This window comes from Mugil cephalus, chromosome 21 (assembly GCF_022458985.1).
Source record: "Mugil cephalus isolate CIBA_MC_2020 chromosome 21, CIBA_Mcephalus_1.1, whole genome shotgun sequence".
NCBI classification, from domain to species: Eukaryota; Metazoa; Chordata; class Actinopteri; order Mugiliformes; family Mugilidae; genus Mugil; species Mugil cephalus.
In genome coordinates, this window is record NC_061790.1 from 15,428,325 (window position 1) to 15,438,388 (window position 10,064).

The window sequence follows — 10,064 nt, forward strand, 5'->3', positions numbered from 1 at the left end:
AAGATGTGTATATCGTGCCTATAGAATATCTCAATATAATCCATTTTGATTGTGGTTTTATTTTATGGTATTTCACAATTCTGCTGATATAGACATAAAGTGTAGCATGTTTTTATTGGATGTCTCACACATCTTTATGTCAGCATATGAACCTTCTTGATCGAGTCCTCATAGCGTCTTTTACTGGGTGGTTTCTGGACGATGCATTAGCATGATGGGATTTTCGAATCAATCATTATTTTATAAATTGGCGCAGCTCTCGTTAAACATGCAGCCTTGGACCGTGACTGCTCTTAACGTGTGTAACTACAGCGACCGTTACTGGCTCTTCAGGACGTCCAAACTTTGCTCTCACATCTGGAGCACAGGAGCTACCGCGGCGTTGCTAAAGCTTCCCCTCCTGTGTAGACATGGCTCGGGGCTATAATTTCTCAGATACTTGTAAAAGGCCTGTAATAAAACACAGCAGAACTCTGCATTAACATTGTAAACCGTAACTTTAGACACGCGCGCCGAAGAACACATAAATCTCACGCGTGTAACGAGCGTCTTGAGCTGGACCCGGAGTTGAGTGAAAGACTCGGAGACCACTGGGCTGTGTAATGCCGGTGATTATTTCCCAAAGCCAGAGAAAATAAAACTGCCAGGCTGCATAAATCATAATTAATTGTAATTAATGGAACCAGTTTTGGTCTAATCATGGCATAAATCGCGCAGCCCATTTCTGGTGAGGAAAAAAAAAATGATGTAATTACTCACACTTTGTAATTGATGGCTTCTCTGAATGTATTTCAGGCATTTAATCATCTATGTAAATAGGCTGCATTACTCAAGAAATGATTACAATAATGGAAATCTATAATGACCAAACTATTACAATTCCACCGCTAATGGACTTCCCACTATGCGGGAAAACTTTAGATTAGGCAACTTCGAATAGGAATGAAAAAGCTGACGGAAGAAAACATTTGTTTGTCATTTCCAGATGTGTAAATACTGAATTGTTTGCTCAGGAAGAAACAAAAAGGAATTCCAATTAGACACATTTTATGAAATTTATTCAGCTGGTAGCAATGTACAAGAATTATACGCTGGTTTGCTTTACATTTTCTAGATAAGTTTATACTGCTGTACATATCAAAGCCTCAAACATGGACTGTGCTCACAAATACACGATGGGCTTAAATAAAACATGGCTGAAAAAAAATAAAAAATAGAAATAAAAAGGGGGGACAGGAAAGATACGACTGAGAGAAGGTAAATACTGAATAGTTCCTGCTGAGTTTCTGTTGGGTTTACTCTTTCAATATTACGCATAAAAAAAAAAAAACATACAAAAAAAAATAAACACCACACACACAAACTATGGTCTACGTACTTCAGGGCATTACTATCACAAAATATTGCCAGGCCCCATTTTAGGTGGCACCGACTGCCTTGTACAGATCAGCTCTGGCACATCTATGATGTCGTATTTACCCAGACACTGAATGTTTATCATGGATTAATAAAGAAAACGACAACTGAGTAAAAAGGAGGTAAAGGGAGAATTTTACACAATCTTTCTGTCTTCTTTCACACCGAAAGAATACAAAAACCTGAAAGATCATTTTTGACAGAAACCTTTATATTATAATACAGCTCAACCATTGAGAAGGTGAGAACAACCTCATGTTCCACTGTCCCATCAGGTGCCCTCCATGGACTCGTCTGCTCTCACTCCTTCCTGCGTTTCTTGTCGTGGTAGTCGTCCTTCGAACGGTTGCTTGTGGACGGCCTCTTAGAGCCGCCGTGCTGCTTGGCCTGCTCCAAGAACTTGTCCAGACCGAAGGGATCCTCCTCAAACTGGACTGGACCCTCCCGCCTCTGTGTGTGGTCAGTACCTGAGAAGCCTTTGTCTGGGACAAACCTGTAAGAATAATCAGAATTCATTGTAAATTCACACGTCATTTAAATGCAACTGCTGACATGACTGAAGGATTTTCAGAGCTACATTCCATGGAACGGATATTTTTACATTTTCAACTTTCTTATTTGCACAACTGCAGCACCCTGTGGCCAAACAAACACTCCCAGAGGACAATGACAAGCTGGCGACTAAACATATGGGACAGGCCATGCTCGGCTAGCGGAGTGTGGCACTGCTGCCCCAAGGACAAGAGCTCCCACTGGGATGTTTAACTCAGTCTTCGAGAAGGAAGAGGGGAAAAAAAGCTGGGATGACCTCCAAAACTTTTTCAAAAATAAAATTTAGCCATTTTGTTCATAGTCTCGTGTATGTACACACTCATTAATTCTGTACAATGAAGAGTCAAATCAAAAGAGTTAACACTATGGTCACTGAGCATATATATATATATATGTATATATATATATATATATATATATATATATAAAAAAAATCTTAACCCTTGAGCTTTTTAAGGACCCAGGGATTTAAATGTAATGCTCCTCTGCTGAGGTCTCTTTCAACACATGTAGCAGTCACTGAATTATCTTCTCTGGTACTAATATAATGTAAACAACAATTAATTCATATGATAATTAAAAATAAAAAAATCAATCCACAGTACCTGTCGCTGCGCACGAGAGTGTCAAAGTTGTCCACATAGGGGTCTTTATCTATGCCCTTGCTGGGCCTGTACATGCCGGTGGCCATGTCTCTGCCCCATGCCTTGTCGTACACAGTGTATCCCTCATCGTCACCAGCGCTGAAACCACTATCCAGACCCTGAAAACAAGGAGAGAAAACAAGGGTGACTTTTGGACAAATAGAAAACTGCACAACACAGTTATAACTTTTGATAGACTTCTTTCTGCAGATATGTCTAGCATGTTGCTTTACCACTGAAAGCATCTAAAGGGTCTCTACATTATTCAGGTAAATGGTTTGAAGCCAGTCATGATGCACCTGACACATTAGATTACATTCCCCTATTCTGCTAAACACTGGAGACTTCCGTCACAACACTGAAAGGGAATCTAACCTTGCTCTGATTGAAGAGTCGCTGGTCGTACTGAGCCTCGCTGGTGGTGCGAGGGTTGGGCTTCCCCAGAGCAATGAGCTCACTGATGTCCCTCTCGCCATCTCTCTGCAGCTTCGACCTGGGACAAAGAACGACATTTTGAGAATGATTCTCAGCAAAAAAAACAACCAACGGAAACCACAGCAATAACACAGTGACATGTGAAATTTAACTGCATCATCATCATCAACATCACACATCTGATGTCACAATATAATTGTCATGAATACCAACAAGCATTTCCAGAAAGTCATTAAAGCTCTCCTCCATGCTGAAATGTGAATTAAATGTTTTTCATTCATCACTTTCTTTTTTTGTTTTGATATTTTCCTTATATGTGTGTTGTTGTATCTGTTCACATGTCACATTGTGAATTTCGGGTGGGGTGGAACTGTGAGAGATACAAAGGCTGGATAAAATGAAAGAGTGGAGAGTCTTCTCTGTCACATTGTACAGTCATGTTGTTATCGGTGAATTTGCTTTTCCAATAAAGAAAGTCGTTAAAAAAAAGTTTTTCATTCAGTTCTGTGACTTTAACATCTTGATTGTCCTTCATCAAACAGCCATGTCAAAGTTAAGTGAAAGGTAATTTTTAAGATAACAAGGACTCTGCTTTCTGACAGCTGGAATTGTGATTGTAATGACCTCTTCTCCAAATTTCTCTTTCACTCCTCTCCTCCAGAGACCCACAATTCCATCAACTGACGACGTGACAGTGTGCACAGAGACTCGACGCACACAATTCTTCTTTCACGCACAAACAGCCCGTGGGTCGCTACAGACGACGAACCGCCCGAGAACTCTGCTGGATCCTGCTGTTTGTTCAGTACTACGGCTGATCCTGTCCTATGAATGATTCAGCAGTTCATTTATGTGTGTATGTGTGTGTGTGTGCGAGTGCGTGTATACATGGGGGAGGGAGGGGTGGCCGAATTCACATGTGGTGTGTTTAAAGTGCGTGTCCTGCACCTCTTATCAGGAGCAGCCCTGGAAATGTTCCTGTCGTGCTGTCTCTCTTTCCGTCTGTCGTGGCGGATCTCGTCACGCTCCCTGACCTCGCCGTCCTCGCCACCTGCAGCGTGAGATGAGGGAGACGAACAGATAGAAAGTGTGAGAACGGGTTGCAAAGAAAACAACAACAAAAAAAAACGTAGGAAAGAGGGGATTGTGAAAAACGGCACAGCAGAATTGTCGAGATGGGAACAGATAGGGAGAAGGAGTGAGAGAAGAATGAGGGGGAAATTTAAGGCTGTAAGCTAAAGCAAATCAACCTGAGAGATGTTGGAATTTATTTTTGGGTCTGTGTGGTTTTGGTTATTGGATTTTCCGTTCAGAAAAGGACATAAAAAAAATGTGTGGTTATTTGATTTTTATTTTGAAATTCGAAAATTAAAATTGCAACACAATGTATTTGTCCGTATCGGGTCGAGATGGGACAAACAAAACTTTAAAAATCATTTCTAAAAACGAAAAATAAAATCGACAGAAACAAAAAGAGCCCGTGTTTTCATATTGTGCGACCGGAAGTAAGAGCACCTATGAGGAAGGCGCTGTGTAACAGAAGTTGATGGACATGGATCAGTACGTGGTTTTTCGAAACAAAAGAGTAGGTCTCGGGGAAGACGACATGGCTGCAGAAAAATTAAGCCGCATATTTTAGGTAAAAACTAAAAATAACTACATTATCAAGGAATAGTTAGCTACTAGCTAACATTACTCTGACATGCGTCCAGAGATTTCTGCAGATGACAAGCCTCGTTTTGCCATGTCAAAAATCACACCAGAGTAAGGTTTCAAAGACATTTTTGCCTGGGCTAGGGAAACTACAGAGAGAAGAGAAGACATATATTTGGGCGTTCTGGACAGAAACACAGTATCGTCCTCATACGTGCTCTTACTTTGAAGACGGCAACTTCCTGTTGGAAAACATGAAAAAACAGGCACTTTTTGTGTTTCTCTCTATTAACAACTTTACTTTTTACTTCTAGAAAAACAAATGAAAATAGACCGGCTTTTAAAGTTTCGTTTGTCCATTCTCACCCCTGATAAAGAAAAATGCCTTGAATTTTAAAATGAAAATCAAACAATGGCTCATTTTTTGTTTTTTAATACCCTTTTCTTAATGGAAAATCCAAAGACCAAAAGATACACAGACCAGTCTTATTATTTAAATGGAAATGAAAAACAGCAACATATGCAATAATGATTTCTCCTCTCAAAAACATACATGTACGTCAATGATAAGTAGGGAAACAGAAACACCATTTTGCAGGTAATGTCAACACCCTCGAGGAAAAGTGTTGCAGATTTGGAGTTGCCAGTAATAACAGAGTCTGAGCTCAGAAAGACACACAGGAGTTTGTCATATATGCTTGATAATGGTGACTCACCCTTGTCTCCGTGACTTTTGATCCCTGCCCTGCGGTCTCGGGCCATTTGAGCCAGCTCCCTCAGTTTCTCCTCCTTCTTTTCCTTCTCCTTCTGCGCCATCTTCTTCTCCACCTGGGCTCGCATCTCCACGGCCTCTCTGGCCTAAAGACACATTTAACAATTAGCAATGGGTGCACATCTCAAGCAGTGAAGTATGCCTTTGACAAACGTGCATTACCTTTCTGTCAGCGATGTACAGGGCCTCGGCCAGCTTGGCAAAGTTTTCATTAATGTGAACAGTTTGGAGACCCCTCCCATCAGCAGCCAGACGTTTGTCAAGGGGGATGGTGTAGCCCTGAGGGAAAGCAATCACATCAAGAGTAAGACCGCAGTGTTTAACAAACAAAACTAAACAGGCCTGCAAAACAACTTACAATGAAAATGTGTCTGACATTTAAAAAATGGTTCCAATTATTTCTGGTGTCAGATTTACCTTTGCGTTCTTCCAGTTGGATATGCATGGAGGAATCTTCCATTCTTGCTGCTCCTTGACTGTCATCTGCAATGAAGGGGAAACAAAATGAAATACAGTAAAAGAAACTCATTATCCTTAAAGGATGGAAACACAGAATATTTGTTTTATTACATTATACTACATTTCCAACTCTACCTTTCTGCTTGGAGAATGCATGACGGGAGCAGGAGGAGAAGGAGGTCCTCGAGGAATCTTTTTGTTGATTCTGAAACAGATTAGATAAGATTTCTCTGTTGGTTTCTTTATAAAAAGCTGGTCACCATATGGATTGATATGTTCCTTAATGTCACAAAGGTAGAAAAGGAAATTGTGATCATTTTATTTTATTTCTAAAATTTGGACGTCTTCGTAAAAAGTATAAACATCCAGTTATATCTTGCTGTTACTACCATTATTTATTATTTTTTAGAATTTGTTTTCTTTTAAATCTGATCTGAAATACTTTTTTTTAGCTTTTACTTAAAGCCTTGGTCAGATGGCTATGTTATCAACATAATACAGTACAAAACAGTCACACAAGAACAAAAATATCTTGTAAAAAGCACAACTGAAGTGTCAGCAAAGCTTTAATATTTAAAAAAAATGCATAATTCAATTCAATTATAATAAGTGCCCAGCATGATCAAGTAAACTCAAGCTTACTTAAAACGTGGAGGTTCCATGGGGTCCTTCTGCATTTCCACCATGCGAATGACCCTCTGTTTGGCGCCTGAATTAAAAGCCACTCCCTGCTGGGATGGTGTGTATCTGGAAAAGATAAAAAGAGGATTTCAACATTCGAGTACCTGAGCTACTGCAGTAAGCACAGTCAACAGTGAATTTTATGTACTATTACAACAATTCTAACATCATAAACAACAACAGCTTTTTACTCATCCCCAATCCCCACTGTCATTCTCTGCGCTAGCTTAGCTCAGCTCTCTCAGTTCTTATCAAAATATGAGTCTTAAATTTCATTGTCAGTTATCATTCAACTGCCAAACTGAAAAAAAAAAATAAAAAATACACCTGCGTGCAACAGGATAGTCCTACAACCAATCAAAGCTATTACCAACTCTGATACATACCTGATGTACTGTGCAGGAGCTTGTTTGTCTGCAGCTCTTACAGGCATAGCTGCGGCGATCTTCTGAGACACCTGTTTGTCCAGGGCAGCACGTGTCTTCTCTGTCAGCTACAAAAGACACATAAAGAAACACTTTTATATAGAAGCTGGTTACTACAGAAGCCTTAAGCGGCCACACATTCATACCATATCTTCCGTTTTCTTAAGCTCTCGAGTCATGTTTCTCGTCATCTCTGGAAAACAAAGCTTTGTTTTCTCAAGATTTCGAGAAACTGAATCGTTACCAAGCACAACAATAAAGCACAAAACAACCAGGTAAACCTTAAAGTAGAACTATTATGAGGCTATCGTTATTACTTTATTATTAGTGTTAAGAGGCATCTATCAGTCAGCATGGCAGGTCACGTATGACAGAACTCTCTCAAATTTAATATATCGAGATCTTGAGAAAACTAAACTTTGCTTTCCCCGAGATCAAGAACTCAAGATCTCGAGAAAACAGAGGAAATTAACCGTTTACTACCACCTAATACGATTAGCAAATTTAGATTTTTGGTAAAAAAAAAAACAAAAACAAAACAAAAAGATTATCTTACAGGTACATGTTACTGGTTTATGACACACCTAAACTAAATACCTACAAAATATCTAGCTTGGCTGAAGTCAGATACTGAACCAATCGGGACATCACTTGTAAATAGTTTATAAGAGTATGTAAAATCTGTCCTATGAACCATCATTTAATGCATTAACACACTGCACCACGTCTTACCTCTTGTACTGCTTCCTCATCGGGCTTCTGTAGTTCTGGAGTATCTTCATTCAAGACTTCCTTAGGAAGCAGGTCGGTATACTTGCTGAAGACCACCTACAATAATGAAAGATTATAAACCACAAGTTAAAAAGTAACACTTCTTGCTGTAATCACATCTAAGCATGAAATACTACATGAAAATAGATTGTGCATGCTCATCTCACATTTCAACTTATAGACTTATGAAAGAAGCAATGTGTGTATAAAGTCCATGCGGGTGGCCTTATGACTTATTAGCCATTTGTTTTGTGTTAATTGCATATCAATGCTCATCCTCTGATATTTAAATTAGACAAGCACGATTTTGACATGTGTAGTGTAGGTGGCAAGAGTAGAGACAATTAACATTAACTATGCATGGACACAAATCACTTAAGGGTGTGTTGAGAGGATTCTTTTAAACAGGCGGCGAGTGATTTATTATTTCATATACCTTATCTTTTCCCTGTCCTTGTCTGGCAATGGCGTCATATTTGATTTTTCCTTCAGCATCCACTTGCACTGCCAGGGCATTGGACGTCCGCTTCTTCCGACCCATCTCCAGGGGAAACTGGGCCACATGGATTTCTGGGAAAGCTCCTCCATCTCCGAAGTCCTGGCGAAACACACATTTTACAGCAATGACTAGAAGAAGGGTTTTTAATGTAGAACTAAACAAAATGAGAAACCATGTGCGGTCTACCACTTTAGTCGTTAAAAGGAGTTACCTCAAGTGATCGAGGCACCCAGCCTTTTCTGTGTCCGTAAGGAGGGGGGTCTCTACGGGACGAAACCAAGGCGGTGGAGTAGGACTTCTGGGCCCGAATCCTCTCCTCTGCCTCCAGCTGGTCCTGCGACAGCTGGGTAGGCGCCGGTAAAAAGCTGGAAACACAACGATAAAGGTTCAGGCCCAGTTGTTTAGAGCAGTAACCCAGGCGCCGTAAGCCCTAACTAGCATTAGCCGACATTGAAAACAATTGGCATCGGCGTCAGGACTAGTGAGTACTTTAAAGTGTTATCCGGTTAAAAGACTAAAAGCAATACATAAATAGAACGTTGGGAATAAAACAATGGAGAGTGACTACATATCCAGAACAGAACAGATAAACGTACACGTATGTGGCCCTGCGTGAGGCTAAAATAGCTTATGCTAAACGTTTAGCTTACGACATCATCACTAGCTAGCATTAGCTAATGCCGTTAGCTTTCATCAAAACAAGGGAACAAAAGCAGCCACATCCGAAATGTCCACTTAAAATATAAAGGGTGGTCGCAAAAGGATTAAAATGACGATAAATCAACAACTGATAGCAATTCCTTAAATAAGAAAACACAAAAGGCCTTGTTGAGCGACTCACCTCGTTAGAGACATTTTCCTTTTTCTTCCGTAGTGATGCACTGAGCATGCGCAGTGGTAGAACAGAATCGGAGGCCGAAGGCAACCATTTCCGGTTAGTTCGGTTACTTGATGTACACTGTACGCCACTAGAACCCATTAAATAAGATAGTGATGGGTTTTATTTATTTTGTTGTTTATTTCAAGCTTATGTTTTATTTTTATTTATTTATGTATATTTATATTTATTTGATGGTATGATATTAGAGGTTGTTTTGTTGATTATTTCAAGTTTACATATTTTCTTTACAAAATATTTTTTCTAGTGTTATTCTTTTATGAAATAGAGAGTATAATAGAACAGAATTGTTTTTGGAATTTTTCTATTCTATGAAAAATAGATATAAAATAGAATGATGGTACAAAATTAAACATGCCTGAGAATGTAACATAGATAAATTGGGCAGAATTGAAATATTTGATGTCCATTTTAGAAAGAAAGAATGTCACCTTTTTTTGTATACTGAGTCTATGTTAGCCAACCAGTCCACTTTGTGATCCAGACATAGATCCAGGTACTTATAGGTCCGAACCACCTCTACACACTCCCCGTTGATGGTTACAGGCTGCAGATGAGGGCTGGACCTCTAGAAATCCACTACCATCTCCTTGGTTTTAGCTGTATTATATCCTGATAATTTAGGAATGTATTCGAGCAGTATATGTTTCTATATCTAGTTTCTCATTGCAGTCAAATACTGTATACCTCACTGAAGAGTCTGTGACTGCTATGTCTTGAGCATGCACCAGAGTCAGATAACAGCAAAAAGAACGAGTAACTCATGAAGATCTTTGCTTAGTAAAACTAAATATTAATTCATGATACAGTTGATCTAAATAGTTTTTGCCCATGCTGAATTACAGCTCCAAGCAGATCT

General features: G+C 39.5%; 1 protein-coding gene across 1 annotated transcript; it reads right to left on the reverse strand.

Annotated features, from left to right (window-relative positions):
* Positions 1-1,041: 1,041 nt before the first annotated feature.
* Positions 1,042-9,236, reverse strand: snw1 (SNW domain containing 1). The gene is made up of 14 exons (XM_047574270.1): positions 9,149-9,236; positions 8,519-8,672; positions 8,245-8,406; positions 7,770-7,865; positions 6,999-7,105; positions 6,574-6,678; positions 6,067-6,136; positions 5,890-5,955; positions 5,635-5,751; positions 5,417-5,558; positions 3,996-4,098; positions 2,988-3,105; positions 2,574-2,731; positions 1,042-1,909 (listed from the first exon to the last, which is right to left on the reverse strand). The coding sequence occupies exons 1-14, from the start codon at positions 9,160-9,162 to the stop codon at positions 1,717-1,719; spliced, it is 1,605 nt and encodes a 534-aa protein (XP_047430226.1). The 5' UTR covers positions 9,163-9,236; the 3' UTR covers positions 1,042-1,716.
* Positions 9,237-10,064: the final 828 nt, after the last annotated feature.

Coding starts and splice junctions, on each gene's coding strand:
- snw1 (XM_047574270.1), bottom strand. Junction 5,752..5,889: donor CCAACTGGAAGAACGCAAAG/GTAAATCTGACA, acceptor GCTTTCCCTCAG/GGCTACACCATCCCCCTTGA. Junction 1,910..2,573: donor ACTCTCGTGCGCAGCGACAG/GTACTGTGGATT, acceptor TTATTCTTACAG/GTTTGTCCCAGACAAAGGCT.